Raw genomic sequence first — 19,929 nt, forward strand, 5'->3', positions numbered from 1 at the left:
TTTGTCCACCTTGGTTTCGTAGCACAGAATATGCTGTTTGGAAGAATAATTGGCTACGTATTGGCCAGAGCTCAATAAAGCTGATCTATGAATAACGTCACTGTACATTCATGTGACAGGATGGTGGTGGAGGGGTTTCTGTGGACAGAGAAGGCTGCAGAAAAGATCAGTCACTGCAACTAAGAAACGGTTTTCCAAATGAATTAAACGTTTTCTGGAGCCCTAAGAAGACACTTACAGTATTGTGGGCTGTCCTTGTTTTCTTATCAAGTTTTCTCTAACAGCTGGAAGTGGCTGGAGGGGGCTGTCTTAAGGAGACCCCCTGCTCTTCTTTTGACAGCTGATCAAAAGAAAATAGGTCACGCTTCTCAAACTTATGTCCACCCTGTCCTTAATTACTGTCTCTTTAAACAAAGGCAACATCTGCGCAACCTCAGCTAGCTTGAATCTTCGGAGGCAAACAGAGCCCCAGCAAAACCTGCCTTGAAAGAATCGGTTACTTTTTTTCCTCCCCAATGCCGAAGCTTCGAAGGCTGTCTCCAAACCGACCCTCCACCGCCACACAGGCCGTGGAAATCACCACCTCTTTTCTCTTCCAGCTCCCCTCCCACCTCTGGACCCCGGGGGGCTACCAACACAACGGCAATTCTAATATTACTCTGGTATCACTTTTGATAACTACGGGCCTTCTTCGGGGACTCTGGTCTTTTCAGAAACAGGGTTTGATCATGCAGATAGATGTCAGGTTCGGTGTCATCCAGTCACCGCAGAAACCGGGGAGGTTCCTCTCTAGGGATCTGAGAGAAGCCGAGTGTGTGTGTGTGTGTGTGTGTGTGTGTGTGTGTGTGTGTGTGTGTGTGTGTTGAAAAATCCGCTGGTATTGTCCGGGCTAGCCTGTGCACTCCTGGCCCCCCGAACTTTGCTCACTATAGATATCTGCAACAACCTTCGCCCCCCACCCCCACCCCACCAAGCCCTATAACGCTCCCCCTTCTTTTTCCGATTGCTAAAGGAGAGGGCAAGGATTGGATCACCTTGAAATCGCCGCTCCCGGAATTCTAGTTTTGTTTTGCAATCTAACAGAGTCCTTCGGAAGCGTCGCGACGGGGAGATTTATGAGCTTGCCAAGTAATTAAGCGATGTTATTGTGTTAACTTTGCATGCATTTACGGCTGCCCGCGCCCACCCGCGGACCCTGGGCGCGCGGCCGCAGCTCGCGGGCGACGGAGTTGCCTTGGCCGGGGTAGATTACGCACGCCCCGGTCTCGGGAATTTACCATGCATTAGAATACATTAGCGCCTGCATTTTAAAAGCTAAAGCGGCGGCTCCCGCCCGGGGGACTCCGGGCAAGTAGCTTGCTAGGAGACGCGCGTTTGTTTTTGCACCAGCACGAGCCAACTAGCGGTGTCCTCTGCTCCAGGCTCACCCGCCTGAAGAAAAGCTTTGGGGGGAGGCGAAGGGGACCGAAGCATCGCCCCTCTCCCCAGATCGCAGCTGCCCAGAAACACAACATCTTTCACCTAATCCTTCCTCGCCCGCACTCTAATCTCTCTCCCCAGCACCCCCCTTCTCCTCCCTCCCTCTCCTTGACGTTTGATTCCAGTAGCAAAGGAGGAAAAAAGGCACCGAGCCGTCAGCCAAACCTGAAACGCGCGGCCACACCCCCTCAGTCTCCATTGGTAGCTGCGTTGGGAAGGCCCACCCTCCTGGGCAGGCTCGGCTGGCGATTGGCTACTCGCGGCGCCCATCCGGCGCGGCCCCGCCTCGGGTCCGGGAGGGTAGGTTGGCTGCCCCAGCGAGCGGCAGAGCCCTTCTGGACAGCTCCCGCTCACCCAAACAGAAGACGTCGGCGCCGGAGCGGGCTCGGACATGGCGAGGCGACCGCGCGCCGGCCCGAGCGGCGGGGCCCGGTGATCCCTCCCTCCCTCCCTCCCGGCCCCTCCCCTCTCTCCCGCACGCACGCCCGCCCGCCCGGTCCGCCCCCACCCCGCCCCCACCCCGGGCGCGCCCGCCGGTCCGCCTGCCCGCCGGCAGCCCGGGGCGCACACACACACACACACACACACACACACACACCCGCACGCGAGCTCCCCGGGCGCACAGCCACGCACTCCGGTGCCCGCCCCCGCTCCTGCGGCCGAGTCCCCGCCACGCGCGCCTCGCCTGCCCGCCGGCCGCCCCCGCCGCCCCCGCCGCCCCCGGGCCCCGATGGACTGAATGAAGGCTGCCTACACCGCCTATCGATGCCTCACCAAAGACCTAGAAGGCTGCGCCATGAACCCGGAGCTGACAATGGAAAGTCTGGGCACTTTGCACGGGCCGGCCGGCGGCGGCAGCGGCGGGGGCGGCGGCGGGGGCGGCGGGGGCGGCGGCGGGGGCCCGGGCCATGAGCAGGAGCTGCTGGCCAGCCCCAGCCCCCACCACGCGGGCCGCGGCGCCGCCGGCTCGCTGCGGGGCCCGCCGCCGCCCCCGCCGAGCGCGCACCAGGAGCTGGGCACCGCGGCGGCGGCGGCGGCGGCGGCGGCGGCGTCGCGCTCGGCCATGGTCACCAGCATGGCCTCGATCCTGGACGGCAGCGACTACCGGCCCGAGCTCTCCATCCCGCTGCACCACGCCATGAGCATGTCCTGCGACTCGTCCCCGCCCGGCATGGGCATGAGCAACACCTACACGACGCTGACGCCGCTCCAGCCGCTGCCACCCATCTCCACGGTCTCCGACAAGTTCCACCACCCGCACCCGCACCACCACCCGCATCACCACCACCACCACCACCACCAGCGACTGTCGGGCAACGTCAGCGGCAGCTTCACCCTCATGCGCGACGAGCGCGGGCTCCCCGCCATGAACAACCTCTACAGCCCTTACAAGGAGATGCCTGGCATGAGCCAGAGCCTGTCCCCGCTGGCGGCCACGCCGCTGGGCAACGGGCTGGGCGGCCTCCACAACGCGCAGCAGAGCCTGCCCAACTACGGCCCCCCGGGCCACGACAAAATGCTCAGCCCCAACTTCGACGCGCACCACACTGCCATGCTGACCCGAGGTGAGCAACACCTGTCCCGCGGCCTGGGCACCCCGCCCGCGGCCATGATGTCGCATCTCAACGGCCTGCACCACCCGGGCCACGCTCAGTCCCACGGGCCGGTGCTGGCTCCCAGCCGCGAGCGGCCCCCGTCGTCCTCGTCCGGCTCGCAAGTAGCCACGTCGGGCCAGCTGGAGGAGATCAACACCAAAGAGGTGGCCCAACGCATCACGGCCGAGCTGAAACGCTACAGCATCCCCCAGGCGATCTTCGCCCAGAGGGTGCTGTGCCGGTCTCAGGGGACTCTCTCCGACCTGCTTCGGAATCCCAAACCGTGGAGTAAACTCAAATCGGGCCGAGAGACCTTTCGCAGGATGTGGAAGTGGCTGCAAGAGCCGGAGTTCCAGCGCATGTCCGCCTTACGCCTGGCAGGTAAGCCCGAGACGCCGGGCTGCTGGGGCCACCCGAGCCTGGTCTTGGCGGAGAGGCGTCTAGTGCACTTCTACTTCCCCTTTTCTTCCGTTTCCTCCTTTTCACCCCCTCTCTGTGTCTTAAATCCTTCTTTCCCCCTCTCCTTGTCCCTTAGCTTTCATGGACCGTCCCATTTCAGGCGTCCTCCTCTCGTGTGCCAACCTCTGCCCTCGCTTTTCCCTACCTTCCCCCGGCAGCGAGGCGGCATGCAGAAACCGGGAACGGCTCTTACTCAAAATCGTGTGCACTTGAACTCTTTGATAACCTCGTTCGCTTTTCCAGGCTGCCTAGTCTCCCTAGATGGAGACACTTGAAGAGCTTTCTGTTTTTGTTTTTTTTGCTCCTTGGAAGGGAAAAAGCTCTCCATTCCTCCTAGCCGCTCCAGCAGGCAAACTTCTTCAGTCTTTGGCTAGGAGGGAGGCACAACCTGGCCCCTACCGGGAACTGGCGCTCGGGGTGCAAACACCGCTTCCGGACCCCACCTCCCTCCGGCTTTGCGGTGAACGCCGGGACTTTCTGACCGAGCTTATCGGAAAGAGAGGAGTTTGGACAGCTCCACGGCTACTGCCTATAGGAAGGGAAGGGGGGGGGGGGGGCGCCAGGACGAAGGTTGGGACCGCTTTGGGCAGAGGAGAGAGGAGAGACGGGGCGGCGAGAGCGCTCGGCCTCCCTCGCCAGCCTCCGGGCTCCGCTCGGAGCGCTCGCTGGGATTGGCCGCGGCACGCCGGGACTCGGGAGAGGTTGGGAGCTCGCTGGAATTGGCGCTGGGGAAATTAAGATGCGGGTTAGTGAATGCATCTCTCGCGCCGGCTGTAAGCTCCGCCTTTGCTGGAAGCGGACGGCGGCGACCGTGCGCGGAGCCGGGCGGCGGGGAGCGCTGGCGGCGGGCGGGAGGGGACGGGTCGACGCACGGGTTACATTGTTCTGGAGCGGGCTCGGCTCTTTGTGCCTCCTCTAGCGGCCGAGCCGCGAGGTACAGCCCTCTATTGTTCTAGGAGCTCGGAAGCCCTCCTTTGGGCGGCGGGTGCCGGAGCTCGAGCGAACCGGGCGGCCGCGGCTGAGGTGGGCACGCAGTGGAGCGCTATTGTGCGCACAGACCCCGCGCGCTGCGCCTGGCGCCTGCTTTGCCCACCGCACGGAGCCCAGGGGGCAAAGTGCCCAGACCCCCCACTGGGAAGCACACACAATACCCCAGTGCTAGTCTGGAGGGTGACTCTTCTTGGGCAGGGGAGGGAAGGGCGTCTCAGAGACGATGATTTCTGCCATAGAAGAATAATTCTTGGTGGCGTTGATTTGCATAGTGCGTGCATATTGGGACGCGCCGGATTCCGAGCCCGGCGGTGCCCAGAGCGCTTCCGGAAGCTGCTAGCTCAAGTTCCCACTGCCGATTCCCAGGACTCCCTCCCCTCCCCCGCCCCCCACCGCTGAACCCGGCTCCTGGGGTGCGCTCTTCAGAAGCCCGACAGGACTGGGGACTATGACAGGCAGAGAGTTTACTGGGGCCGAGGGAGGGGGTGTTTCCTGGAGTCCCCAGGACTCCAGTGTCCACCCAGTAACTGGCTGGGGATGGGGATCTAAAAAGGCAAAGGAAACAAGCTTTACTTCCAAAGAGCTTTCTCAAGTCCGTGGGCTCAGGGTACTTTGGAGCGGACTTAGAAGTCTCTCTTCTTTTCTCCTTTAGTTTATTCTTAATCCTCTCCTGCACCCTCCCCCCCCCCACCCGCACCCCTTGCTGTTGGTTCCTAGCGAAGATAAAGCGATGAGAAGAGGTGAGGAGCAAACTAGAGGTCACCCACAGCTTCCATGGTTAAAGCCCTTTTGTGTAACATCCCCCTAAACGTGGCTGGGTCCTCTCAGGAGGGCCCGGCCCAGCCCGGCACCGGAGGGTTCCTGGAACACTGCGGGCCAGCAGGACCTTGTCAGCCGCTCTTGGGGTACAGTGAAGACAACAGTGACAAGCTATTCTACTCTGGCCCCTCTATGAGCTATTCTACTCTGGCCCCTCTCAGAGCGCTGCCCCCCCCCCCACACACACACACCTATCCTGCAAAGGACACAGCTTTTTGAAAAATTCTTTGGCTTCCACCTATGTAGATCTGAAAACTCTAGGGAAGCAACAGTCACCTACTAGCGTCCTTCCATTTTTGCCATGGCCCCAAGTATGACTGGGATGGTGAAGAGTGCCTGGTGGTTCTTGGGAGCCCCAGGGTGACTCCTCTGGGGCCAGCCTGGAGACCCTGGCTGGCAGCACCTGAAGCCTCCCAGCAGGAGTGTGAATGCCGCCTCCTCCAGCTGGAAGTGCCTGGGAGAGGACTCGGCTTTGCTCAAGCATTCAGATGTACGTCTGTTTTATTGCCCTAGCTTGAAAAGGGACAAGAGCTTTAGCCTTTTTATCTGGCCATTTTATCTGCAACTACAAGTGTGCTGAGTGGTTATTATTACATAGGAGCCTTTTCAGGTTGGGGTCAGTAGATCAGTCTCTTCAGACACGTAGAGGCTGGGACTAGTAAGCAGGTATTATGTGATCTGAAGCGCTAGGAGACAGGAGAAAAATGGAGAAGAAAAGGGAGGCCTTCTCTGCCAAGAGTATTGATTGGAATCCTGGTAGAGGATTCCTGCCTTTGAATCCCAGTGGTTAAACAACACAGATGCTCCGAAGGGAAGGGTGATTCCACTCTCAACCCTAACCACCAAGACAGCCACCCCATCCCAGAGTCAGTGGTTTCTCCCTTATTCCTTTCCTCTTTCTCCTCTACCTTTCTCATCCCCCCCTTTCCCATTTGGGCCCCTCTGGGTCCTGCCAGAGGCCCTAGCAGCCCTCTTGTGTGCCCTGGCAAGAAGTCTGATTTGGCCACCAGCACACCTCACACTTGGGCCAAAAATACTCACTCACCAGGACAACAAGACCTTCCTGCCCCTTGCTTGCTCCCAAGCTCTCCTCTCTGCCAGATCCAGGCCTGGTCAGGTCCGGGTGAGGACGTGGGAGAGGAGGGGAGGGATACCAGGGGAAATCAGCTTGTCCACATCTTAGACATGGGAGTTTCAGTTTCCTTGGAAAAGGGTAAGATGAGCAGCAAGTGGTTGCCCCACCCAGTGGCTTCTAATGACCAATTACTACGGGTTCAAGCACACACACAACCAAGCTTTGAGCCAGAGGGGCTTTGGTAGTGCATAAACACACACACACACACACACACACACACACACACACACGAGGGTCTCGGAGAACTTAGGTAAGAACTCACCCTGTGCCTAGCAGAGAAGGGAGGCCTTTCTGGCTGGAAATTTTTCTTCTTACCTCACAGTGGAAAAGAGCATGTCTTCGGTTGCCTTCCCTGCCTAGGTTTCTGTCTCCTGTGAGCCCAACTTCCCTGGTGGTCCGCCCCCTAGCCTACCTCCTGAGCCCTACTGTGGACAGACCTATGATCTCCAGCCAGCAGTTCCAAGCAGCTCTGAACCACCACTAGTTTCCAACTAACTCGGTTCAGGTGGCCAAAGGCCGTTCCACCCCGGGATGTGGCTTGTCCAGCCTGGCCCAGCCACCGTAGGGCATGTCTCTGTAGTACCTAATGCCAGGGTAGTTGTGGTGTCTAATGCCGGGGTTGTACGCCTTGCTCCTGACCAGGTAGTAGTGTGATTCGCAGCCCCTGCCACTGTCTCAGAAGTGCATGTCTCTCCCGATGAGCAGTACCTGTGTTTGGATAAACCGGTCGGCTCCTTTTCAGCCATCTCTCCTCTCCACCCAGCCCCCATCTCCCACTTCTTGAGGCCCCTGCCCAACCCACCTGTACCAGCGGTTTAGTTCAAGATCTGAGCCCAATAGGCTAAATGCAGCCCAAACCAGTGCGGGACAGAGGTATGTTCGCCTTCTGGCTGATTGGATTAATAACTGAAAAGCTCCCTACCATTGAGTCCCAATCTCCGAAGAACGTCTCCTGAATACCCAGTAGGGTGGGTGAGGAGCGGGCCGCGGAGGTGGGACCTGAGGAAGGTGGTGAACCCAAGCGTGAGAAGTATCCCGAACCACGGGGCGCCTTGGACGCCAGAGGCGGCACATTTATTTCTATTCCAGGCTTCCCACCATGTGGTTATGTCACTTTCTCAAACAAATGTGTATATGGAGGGAGATCGATGCTGATAATGTTTAGAAGATTAAAAGAGCATTAATGCTGGCAACAATAACGTAAACGTGTGGACCCAGATTTCATTGATCTGGAACCTGATCCGGCGCGTTTCCAGTAAGCCGGTCGGCGCGCTCTTCCCAGCAGAGCGCTCGCCAGCGCCCCGGCTCCCGGCGCTCCGGCTGCTCCGCCTGGCCGGCCCGGCCCAGCTCCGCGGGTCTGACCGCAGCTCCTCCCCGGAGTCCACGCCAGCTCCTTTTCTTATCAGGGTTTACTCCTCCTTCCCTCTACCCCCGTCCCCCCACCCCCCACCATGTGCAAAAATCTCTGGGCTGCGCCCTTCCCTGAAGACGCGACACTGAAATCCTCCCGGGTCTCCGGTGGGTAAGCAGCTGTCATCCTTAGATCGCTGGGGCCCGCACGTGGGCCCCGGCCGCTCAGACCGAGAATCCTCCTGGTCTCTCCCCCCCCCCCCCCACACACACACTTCATCTTTCTTCTTTTTTTTACTTTGGTGGGAAATCTCCCGGAGAACCCCGGTGGTTTCGAAAGTCGAAGTGCATGCGCTGATGGGCTAATTCACACCTTAACACGCTCTGCGACTCTCCTCCACCCTGGCTTCAAATTCCCCCTCTGCAGACCTTGTATGCAAATGTCAGCGTGGGGCAATTAAATACCGGCCCGGTATCCAAAAGCCTACACTGCAGCCCTCCAGGAACCAACCGCTGGCCTGCCGTGCTTCCAGCTAATTGTGTCAACCCGTCAACCCGGGGATACTGTCTCCTACCCTCCTACCGTGCCAGACTGCAGGGAAAGCCGACTAGAGAGCGCCCATCCCTCCCCTTCCCAGGGCCATTCTTCCAGGACATTATTTCTAGTTGTGTCCCTCTCAATGAGCTCTAAGGCAATGGTTACAGGCCCATAGCATGCAGGGGAATTTCCCACACTGACTAGAAACCTTTTCTGCCCTTCTTTTCTGCCTGTGGGAGACACCCTAGCTCCTGGAGAGTACCATTGCTTTCCCGAAGGACATTGAGGTGAGTTTTATAGCAGGGACAGAATGGGAAGTAACTGGTTAATCATTATTATTATTATTATTACAAATCCTTCCATTTGAAAAACTAAACTTTTCCCCCTTCAAGAGAAGGTCTCATTCTGGAGTGAAAGGAATTCTTTTCTTACCTTCTTCAAGAACGGTGAGGAAAAAAAAAAAAAAAGAAAAGAAAAAGGGAAAGAGAAATCTTGCATATTCTGCACAGATGTGTGGGTTTTTTTTTTTTTCTTCTTCTCACCAGTGGTTTCCTTAAACAAAGGAATTCCCCACCTTAGTTCTCCATCAGAAAGTGCCCTCTACTTTTGCCCCCAAAACTGTGTGAGTGAGGTCAAGGGAGGCCAAATACAGGGCACTGAGGATGTATATATGGTGGTTCCTTCTGGTGTGGAAGGCAGTGGCCCCCTTACCATATAAAGGACTTCTTGGTGCCAGGAGGGGAGAGTGGGCCTTTGATGAGTGGAGTAGCAGGCTGCCCGCCCCTCCCCCATGTGAGAACCCCAGTACATCCAGATCTGCTGAAGGGGAGGAGGCCCATGGAGGGTCAGTGCATGCCCCCCCCACCACCGCAAAGCCTCAGCACCCCTCCTGTTGAGCCACTTCTGCCCAGACACACCAGCATCCCCTCTCTCCCTCCCCTCCCCCCCCCCAGCTTTCTTGGACCTTATTGTCAAGTCACCTCCAGGTGAAACCCTCCTCCTCAGGTTCTCAGTTTTCTTAACACCTATTTCTAAAGGAAATCTAACCGAATGGGGTTAGAGGGCTCTCAGAAAGAAAATACTGGGCCCAATATCATGGCTAGTGGCTGGAATTGGCCAAAAAAAAAAAAAGTGTCTTCATGAAAAATGGTTTCATGTAGGGGGTGTCCCTGGAGAAATGAAAACCTCCAAGGAAAAGCAGAGAGATTCAGTTTCTGGGTTCTGCCAAAGGAAGGAAAATAAGGAGGGCATAAATAGAAATAATTGCCCAGAGACATGGCCCTGGGAAAGAGGGAAAAGATAGAGGTTATCCTGGGCTTTTTAGACTTTTATCTGCAGTCTCTGGGCTCTGCATAGCCTAAACATTTTAGGAACCTCTTTCTTTTCTCTGAACTGAGGAAAGTTGCTTCTGTCAGGGGCATAACTCTTCTTGGGGAGCAAGGCACGTGTGTTCTGTAGAGTTGTTTGTGCTGTCAGATGCAGACCCAGAGCTGGCCCATCCAAGGGAAGGGCATCACGGCTCCTCTTCCTCTAGTCTTTCCCTAACCAGCCTTTGGGCCTTTGGGGAAGACTCTTTTGACATCTAAGTCTTACCTATCTATGTAAGGCAAGGACTGATCAAAAACACCAGGGATTTTGTAGACACAGAGAGGGAGAGGGAACATGGGAGCTGACTGGCTGACCCAGCCACATGACGCCAAGACAGAAGAGAAATGGACAGGGTATGGCAGCGTGCTGTGAGTTGTGCAATAGAGATTGTCTCAGTTGGGGAGCGGAATTCCTCGAAGCTGTGGACACTTATTATGAAACACTGTCCCACACAAATTGTCCCAGAGGGCAGGGAGAATCTCTATTCCACCTTGGCACCTCTTTTACCATTTGAGGATTCATTACTCTTTCAGTAGAAAGCAGACTTTGTTTGGGTTGGAAACACACCTTCAATGTAATTTAATCAGCACTGGACTTTGGCTCGTGTAATCAAATATACATATACTTTCTCCTGCCGGAAGAAAAAAAATAATTTCTCTGTAACTGCTATTGACTTGAAGTCATGTAATCTCTGGAAAGCATCAAAATTTTTAAAGGGAAAGGCAAAATTAAGGGAGGAAAAAACTCCTCCACCATTCCACGGGTTTGCCTTGTGATTACTAAGAGCCAGTTAACCACCCAAGAAAGGGCAGAAGAAGCACTCCTGAGAGCTCAAATACTCACCCTGTTCCAATTGCAGATATTTCATTAGCACTTCCTATGTGCAATCAGCTCAAGATCTATTCGGACAGGCAGCCAGGTTGACCAGTTCATTGAATCCAAAAATATGGGCTTTGTGTGTATATTATCTTTGACGTCCTTCAAGGAAGATATTTTGATGCTCTATTATTTTGCTACCCTCTTTGGCAGAGGTCATAATCAGCAAGCCTCTTCTTTTCAAGGTGCTTGGTAGCCACCCTGGCATATGGAGCCTGGAGTAGCTTGTCCTCGTTCCCCAACCCCCAAGGAAAGGCTCTGGGCTTTGCCCAAGCTGAGTCTGTTAGGGAATCTGTTGTAAACACAGATCCATTGATTTGCATTTGTCAGAGAGTAAAGTTAAACCAGTGAAAAGAGAAGCCCTTACCCTTTAATGCAGGGCCAGGGAAACCTTTCATATTGATCCTATTGATCCAACCTTTCCCTTTAAGGAAACCACATAGTTAAAGACCCCTCGTTCAATAGATTTACCCTTCGTGCTTGTGATATTCCTTTAAGTGTTCTCATCTAGGATAGCTGGGCACTAAGCCCACACACTCCAAACCAAATAAAGGGGGTGGAAGCAGAGGGGGTCAGGAGATAGAATTGTGGGAAGTAAAATTAAATCAAACGGAAATGAGTAATGACTTGGGGATGTTTTTCTCATTCTTCTAAGATGACATGCATGGATAAAGACCAAATAGGTGTATTTGGTCTGCTTCCCCACCCCCATTTCTCCTTCTTTCTCTTCTTCTCTCTCCTTTTTTTTACCCCACAAAGAAAAGTCTGTTTATATGCCTAGACTAACAATGTCATAGGAACACCCTTTTCTTTCTTTTTAAAAATAATTTATTGCAAAGGTGATATACAGAAGGATTACAGTTATGTAAGTCAGGTAATAAGTACATTCCTTTCTAAACAGTGTTACCCCTCCCTCCTTTTCTCCAAGTCCCCCCACCCTGAGTTGTATAATTCATTTCCAACATAGTGTCTAGTGAGTATCACTGCTGAGTTGAGGAACACCATTTTCTCCTGTAAAAATTATTTCAATCAAGCTGTGAATTTGGTTCATTTAAGCTGCTTCACTGAACAGTAGTAATACTGCCAGAAAAATTTCTGAGTTTGTTTGCAGAAGAGCAGGAATCGAATTGTCCCCTAGAAACACAACATTTTGAACTCTACCTATGTGCGTGGACTCTGGTGTCCCAAGGGAAAGAGGGGGCCGTGGAGCTAGCCGTGCATTCTGATGGAAGTGAGTAGATACTAGCCCAGGAATGAGAATAGGAGTAGATGGAACAGTAGTGTCTAAACGTTGCTCAATTTTCCTCTTGCAGATAGGAAAAATCAGTGTCCTTTGTCTGTAGAAGTATTGACAGGCTCTGTTTCATTTCTTTCCTGATCCGTCTTTGCTCTGTAAATACCATCCATGATGTGATATTGTCCGCCCCCCAACCCTCAAGACAGTACATGAGCTATTCCTAATTGAATATCTCTTGGGTTGTTTGGGGACATTCATGTTTGTTTTATGTGATTGAAAAATATTAATGATTCCTTAGGTGAGCTAATGTATTTATCTGCTGAGCTGGTTCAGAGGGCAGAGTTCAGCTATGGTTCAGGTTAATTGAACAGGAAGCAGTGAGCTGTCCTGCCTGTGCCGACCAGTCCCCTAAAACATCACACTCAGCAAACACACAATTCCACTGTCCTTATCCTGGAGTCTGATGTAAGAGGCCAAGATCAGCTTGGATTGCCTGTTTAAAAACCCAAAGCAAAGCACAGCAACTGCAACAAAACCCTCAAGTCCCCCTCAGGGAAGAAGAGTTTTCTCATTGGCTAATTGCTTTATTGGTAGCTCTGACCTGCGGAGCAGCTGCAGGGGCTGGGATGAAGGTTTAGGCTTCAGAATAATGTGCTCCATTAGAACAGGGCAAGGCATTTTTTTTTTGTTGTTTACTCAATTGGAGCTCCCTGCAAAGTGCTATTAACCCCAGCCCAACTGTGAATGTAAGGCAAAAGCCAAAGGTCACGCCAGTCAGTCTGTAGGTACAGCCAGCTCTGCCTTACCCTGCTGGCACTGCCCTCCCTGGGGGTTGGCTCAGCCCTGGTGGGCCCCTACAGAGCCTTGACCAAAGCAGGCAGTTGCACAATTTGTTTACATTTCGCAACTGCTGAATCATGTTATTGATGATTAAACAGTTTTGATCTGAGTACCATCAATCTCTCTCTCACACACACACACACACACACACACACACACACACGGGAAAAAAAGAAAAAGAAAAGGAAATTGCTCGCACTGACCCTTGTCTTTTCTATTCCCTTCATTACTGCATTACAGTAAGTAGATCTGTGCACACAGTGCTTTTAGCAGGAAGATAGTCTGGATAAGTACTTGGATCAAGGGGAGGACAGACCTCCTAACATGGTGGGGGGGGGGGCGGGGAGGAGCTGGAGGGAGGTGCTGGGCAGAAGCAAGGTTCAAAGAAGAGCTGGGGCAAGCCAGAGTACACACCCCCAGCCACATCACCGGGAGCCATCGTGCCACCTGCTGGGAGTCTTTGAACTGCAGCCAGCCCCTCCCCCCACCTCCCAGGAGGTTCAAGCTCTTTCCTTCACGTTATTCCTAATATCACTGTTTCATTCTTCTGCCTCTAGATTGTCAACCATGCAAACATTGTCTTCCAGATGAGCCATAAGGGTTTTTTTTTTTTTTGTTTTTTGTTTTTGCTAATCCTTTGGACTTCTCTCTCTCCTAATTCATTGCTAAGGAAAAACCAGATGCCAAGTTCTGTCATAAGTGGTTTGTCCCCCTAATCTCATTGATGTGTGACAGTGTCCTGTGTAGTTGGGAAGTGTTTGGGGAGGAGAAACAGAGAAGGCAAGAACTATATGTGGGAAAGAAAAGGAGAATGGTTCCATTGTGTGCTCAGTAGAGCTAAACTATAGTACAAAAGAGAGAATAGGAAAGACAAAAACATTGAGAAACGTGACATAGGGCTCAAGGTAGGCTCTGGGAAAAGTGAACCAGCCATTTTACATTTGCAAAGGAGGGAAACCAGAACACAGCTGTGCAGCTAGAGATAGCCCTGTGGGTGGCAACGGTTTCCAGACTAGCTTCACATCCATTGCAACCCCTTCAGCCCAATGGCTGCGGGTGGGTGGCTGGCTCCGTGAAGTGGCGCCATTTTCAGCACCACGGACAGCACCATGGCGCGCCCTCAAGAGAAGGGAGATGGGCCCTGTCCTGGGATTTAGTATTGTCAGGACCCGTTGCCCCAGTCCTGCAGATTCCATTTCCCCAGGAAGAACAGGGCTTCGTATTTTCCTTCCTGTTTTCTTGGGTTTTCTGTGTGAAGTCAGTGATAATAAAGAGTGTAGAGCCAGTGTGAGAAGATGCTAAAGACTCTGGTGCAGGACAGAGGAACTGAGCTTCGTCCTTGTTTCTGCCTTCTATAGACACTTCTGCCATGGTAGCTCAAGACTTAGGGAATCCTTTCAAGTTTTGCTGTCTTTTTGCACCCCCTCCCACATCTACAGATGTGTGTATACACACGAAAATGCAGAAATAAACACATACACGAATGTTCTGTTCCCTACTACCATGGTCTTCATTAACAACATTCTCATGTAGTTAGCAGTCCTATCTCAGAATTAGGATTGATTGCTTGAGAGTTATTGACTGTGGGTATTTCTTTAAGAAGCCCCTCACCGGGCTGCAGATATGGCCTAGTGGCAAGAGTGCCTGCGTCATATACATGAGGCCCTGGGTTCGATTCCCCAGCACCACATATACAGAAAATGGCCAGAAGTGGTGCTGTGGCTCAAGTGGCAGAGTGCTAGCCTTGAGCAAAAAGAAGCCAGGGACAGTGCTCAGGCCCTGAGTCCAAGCCCCAGGACTGGCCAAAAAAAATAATAAGAAGAAGCCCCTCACCATCGTGACTGCCCCCCTCTCCCCCTCGCCCCCAGAGAACAAGGGAATGTTGAGTCACTTTCTCCAGGCTGCACAGTGGAGTCATTGGCCCTTTCTAGGGGGAGAGCTGACTTGCTGCACTGACCCCTGACTCTGGCCTTTGTCAATCACTGACTCTGCTTTATTTGTATTTTTTTGTTCCAGAGAAAAGAGGCAGGTGTGTTCTTGTGGTCAATGATTAGACACAGATCACATCTCTTTGCAAATGACCCTTGACTTCTGAAAGCTAGTGAAAATGTAAAACTTTTGCTTTTTCTCTTCTTTTTAAGGAACTTCAGTTCAGACCCAGTCTGTTGTTAAAGGGCTCTTGGGGAGGTGTAGCCTGGAAAGTAGGAACGTGTGGCCTTTTAAAAGAAAGTAAAGGATCTGACAAGTGAGATTTCCTATCTTGGACAATTCATCTCTGAACTCCAAGTGGCTGTTGTGTGAGAAGAGGGAAAACGTAGCCATAAATAATGTAAATTTGGTAGAGCATTCACAGCCAGTGTTGACAAAAGACTTTCTGTGGGTCTGAACACCTAAAATGTCTCTAAAAATGAGCAGGAAAATATCTGGATCTGACCTGAAAACTGGTTTTATGTGTTCAATAAGCTCTGACAAAAGTAGTTTCTTCAGGAGCTGGGGATATGGCCTAGTGGTAGCGTGCTTGCCTCATATACATGAAGCCCTAGGTTCATATAGAAAATGGCCAGAAGTGGCACTGTGGCTCAAGTGGTAGAGTGCTAGCCTTGAGCAAAAAGAAGCCAGGGACAGAGCTCAGGCCCTAAGTCCAAGCCCCAGGACTGGCAAAAAAAAAGTAGTAGTTTCTTTAAGCTCTGTCATGTTGAGTTTGCAGACTTTCATTTCTAAGTAGTTGTTGAATTACACTAGCAAAATCTTTTCCGGCAAAACATGGATTTGACAGTTTAAGTATAGCCTTTCAAAGTACTTTATGTGAATCACTGCATCTTATTAAAACAAGGCATAACAATCTCTAAGAATATGCTCTAAATGTATTTTCTTTCTAGTGACCTCAGTATGGCTGTGTGTGTATATATGTACATGTGCACACTGACAAGTCCAGGCACTTGAACTCAGGGCCTGGGTACTGTCTCAAAGCTTTTGTTGTTGTTGTTGTTCAAAGCTAGTGTTCTACCACTTGAGCTTCAGCTCCATTTCCAGCTTTTTTTGTGGTTAATTGGAAATAAGAATCTCGTAGACTTTCCTGCCCAGGCTAGCTTCTAACCGCAATCTTCAGATCTCAGCCTCCTGAGTAGCTAGGATTACAGGCGTGAGCCCACCAGAGCCCAGCTTCAGTATGGTCTTTAAAAGAGATTTTGACAGGAATGCTGTGTAAACAAAACCTATTCTGTAGTCTTTGAGTCCAAATATATTAAAATGTGAATTTTTTATGCAAGGTAAGTGTCCTAGCTTTCCAACTTTGAGAGATCATAGAAAATAAAAATTATCTTGGGTCGAGTTCCTTCAGGTCACATTCAAAGTGCAAGAGTAAATTTTGATTCACCTTTAAGGTCTGACATCCTCACCATTTCTTCTTTTTTTTATGAAGAGGAAGAGGTAGTTGTCCTGTCAAAGGCCCAATCCTCTACTTGTTCTGGGCTCCTGTCCCTCCTACCTTCTCAGGATTCTATCCTTCATTTATTACCTCTTTTTTCTCATTGGTTTCCTCCTATCAACATTTTTGTGTTCCAGTCTGTACTAGGTGGCTCTTTTTAAAAAAGAAAATCTTCCCAAGCTACACATAAATTCTAAAGGGAGTCTTTATGTGGAGTTAAGTCTTATCCAAAGCTTCAGATGATCACTAGTGAGGCAAAGGTTGTGAAATAACCACCATTGGACACCCATTCCCTGTTGCCTCTTGTCCCCCAAGGCTACTGGCCCCAATTAGGCAGCTCTCCTTATTACTCTGTCCATGTACTGTCTTCTTGGTCATGACCATACCTTTATTTATCTGTTCTTCTTGTATGGAGTGCCTCATCTCTTTCTCTCTATTCTTCCTGGCTTTCTTTCTGAAGCCTTCTTAGTTGAGTGTAGTCTTTTCTTTTTTTCTCCCTTTCCTGAACACCAGCTATATGTCTCTGCTCTAAACTAAATAGTACAGATTTTGTGTATGTGTGTGCTGGTCCTGGGGTTTGAATTCAGAGCCTGGTTACTGTCCCTCAGCTTCTTGATCATGGCTGGTGTTGGACCACTTGAGCCACATCTTTCAGCTTTTTGGTGGCTAATTGGAGATAAGCGCTCATGTACTTCAAACCATGATCCTCAGATCCCAGCCTCCTGAGTAGCCAGGATTATGTGTGAGCCACCAGCACTCAGTTAGTAGTATGGCTTTAAGACTCTTCTTGCAATTCTCTCCAGGTGTTTATTGGGCTCTAGAAGAAGCCTAGCCTATTCTTATCCTTCACTCTGCTGATGTCACACGGTCAAACTCATAAAGGCAACTGTTTTCCCAAGTGAGTTGATTGTGGATACAGAATCTTTGTCACTCTGGGAGGAGTAGGTTGTGTGTGTTTATTTGTACCTGTCATTGTTTCCTAGCTTCTCTTTTAAAGTGGGTGTTCTTTTCTGAAAATGATTTGTCCTTAAATATTGGAAATACTTGCTTACATAATAAAAATGGATGCCAGGGTTAACCTGAACTTAGACATAAACTGAATACAGAGAAACACAGACTGTGATGGTTTGGCTAATAGCCAAGTCTGTTCTGCCTCCATCTAAAGCTGAAAATGTCCCCCACCTCAGAGCAATTGAGCCAGCAATTTGATCAGCAAAGCAGTGGAACAGCTTTCCTCTTTTTTTTGTTATTAAAAAAAATTTTTTTTGCCAGTCATGGGGCTTGAACTCAGGGCCTGAGCACTGTCCCTGGCTTCTTTTTGCTCAAGGTTAGCACTCTGCCACTTGAGCCATAGCGCCACTCCTGGCCTTTTCTATATATGTGGTACTGAGTAATTGAACCCAGGGCTTCATGTATATGAGGCAAGCACTCTTGCCACTAGGCCATATTCCCAGCCCCCAGCTTTCCTCTTATACATCATTTTAATTATCAGTAAACAAAATTTACACTTCAGTGGCCATTAATTATTGTGCTGCAGATCTATAGATTGGTGTTAACTTAAATTTACCTAAAAAGAAAAAATTTACCTGGACCAAGTATAGTGGGGCATACATGTAATCTCAGCTACATGGGAAGTGTAGATAGGAGGATCACAGTCCTAGGCCAACTCTGGAAAAAATTGAGAGACCTTATCTTAAAAAAAAAAAAAAGCATGGGGCTGAGAATGTGGCTTAGTAGTAGTGTGCTTGCCTAGCATGCATGAAGCCCTGGGTTCGATTCCTCAGCACCACATAAACAAAAAAGCTGGAAGTGGCTCTGTGGCTCAAGTGGTAGAGTGCTCGCCTTGAGCAAAAAGAAGCCAGGGACAGTGCTCAGGCCCTGAGTCCCAAGCCCCAGGACTGGCAAAAAAAAAAAAAAAAAAATACTTGGAAGACTGAGATCAGAAAAAAATTGGTTCAAGGCTAGTCTAGGCAGAAATAAAGAAGTTCTGTTCACCCCTTTCAACCAACAGCTGAGTGTAGTTGGGATGCTGCGGTCATGCTAGCTATATTAAAAACGATAGTGTTGTAGCCAGGAACATGCACGAACAGGATGTGAGACTCTATTTCAAAAAATAACCAGGATAAACAAACAAACTATAGGCATGGCTCAGCAAGAAGCCCTGAGTTCAAGCCCCCAAACCCCAAATAACAAGAACAAAATGGGTAAGCTGAAAAAAAAAAAAAAGGCTGAGGTTGTGGTTCAAGTGGCAGATTGCCTGCTCTGTGTGAGTTCAGTCTCTAGTACTGACAAAAAAAAAAAATACCAAAGGTCACGTTTTAAAATGTAATCTCCTTTTCATTTTTTTTTTTTTTTTTTTTTTTTTTTTTTTTTTTTTTGCCAGTCCTGGGCCTTGGACTCAGGGCCTGAGCACTGTCCCTGGCTTCTTCCCGCTCAAGGCTAGCACTCTGCCACTTGAGCCACAGCGCCGCTTCTGGCCGTTTTCTGTATATGTGGTGCTGGGGAATCGAACCTAGGGCCTCGTGTATCCGAGGCAGGCACTCTTGCCACTAGGCTATATCCCCAGCCCCTCCTTTTTCATTTTTTATCACTTGATAAATAGAATGACTTGAGCTGTTTGAGATGCCATAGTCCATTGTTTTAGAGATGAGTATAGTTCTGCTGGCCCAAATGGTTAAGGGGAAAATAATTAGCTTTTTCCCATTAGATTTTACTGAATTTTAAAGATCCAAGTGAATAAATCCTCCTTTTCATATCCAATATTTGTGTGGGATTGAATATGGATAGATTTTCCTAGTGCCCAACATTAGTGAGAAACTGACGCTAATTGCTTGCTATACATCTCAAGTTGAAAGAATCTACTGTCTTGTGGTATTTTATCCTTTTTACAGTTATGCCTTGACATTTACATTATAGCAGTGAAAACCCATGTGGATAGAATATAGCGAGAAAATTAAAACCTTGTAGATGTTTTGTTTTGGGATTCCTTTCCTGAATGCCCCAGTGTGCTTCATGATCAATATTAGGTGTGCATGGTAAGCAATCGACAAGCATTTGTGGGCCTTGTGTGGTCAGAGCAAGTTTCTTTTGATACCGAGGCAGACAGGGACAGCACTGGGCAGAGAAGGAGGCAGCTCTGAATCCAGTGTGAAGGGCCTTAGAATTCCACCTGTTAGACGCCATCTTCTTCTCTCTCTAAGGTACCACAGCAGGGCCATCTCTGGCACTAACAAAATCCAAACAATGCAGATGTTTGTAGGGTTTGGCTATTGAATATAGATACAATTTAGAGCCACTATCAAAAGGATTTACTCATTTGTGACTCTACCAATGTCCTAAATTATGGTTTACTTTGTGTTTAAGCCCCAGGCTCTACATCTGGGCCATCCTTCCCACCCCCCCCCCCCAGTCATATAAGCAGTGTGAAAAAGTACTTGATTCTCCATTTTATCTTGATTCTCCATTCGGGCATAGCAAGATACCTCCCATTAGTGAGTAGGCCCAGATGATGTGTTCATTTGCATCTTCTTCTCTACCTTTCTCCTAATGGCCAGCTACACCAAGGGCCACTTGAGCTGATTTATATGGATCTCAGTTCCTCTCATTTGTGCATACTTAATTCAGAGGTGCTCACATTGATTTCCAAGGCATGCCACTAACATAGATATCTCAGCTGCTCTAACTACATTGTCTGGAAAGGAAAAACGTTTTAAACCTTTCGAAGCAATTTTGACGGACATTTCATTGTGTTCTATATTACTTACCTAATTGAATTTCCTTCACTTCAAGGTCTGTTTAAAATTAAATTGAGAAATA

General features: G+C 50.4%; 1 protein-coding gene across 1 annotated transcript in view; it reads left to right on the forward strand.

Annotated features, from left to right (window-relative positions):
- The first annotated feature begins 2,202 nt into the window (after positions 1–2,202).
- The window catches only part of Onecut2 (one cut homeobox 2), a 34,086-nt gene continuing 16,359 nt past the window's right edge, over positions 2,203–19,929 (forward strand). The window contains exon 1 of the mRNA XM_048363440.1: positions 2,203–3,455. Coding sequence (XP_048219397.1) covers positions 2,219–3,455 — 1,237 coding nt within the window. The 5' untranslated portion in view covers positions 2,203–2,218. The remainder of the gene's footprint in view (positions 3,456–19,929) is intronic.

This window comes from Perognathus longimembris, chromosome 15 (genome assembly GCF_023159225.1).
Source record: "Perognathus longimembris pacificus isolate PPM17 chromosome 15, ASM2315922v1, whole genome shotgun sequence".
In the NCBI taxonomy this organism is placed as follows: domain Eukaryota; kingdom Metazoa; phylum Chordata; class Mammalia; order Rodentia; family Heteromyidae; genus Perognathus; species Perognathus longimembris.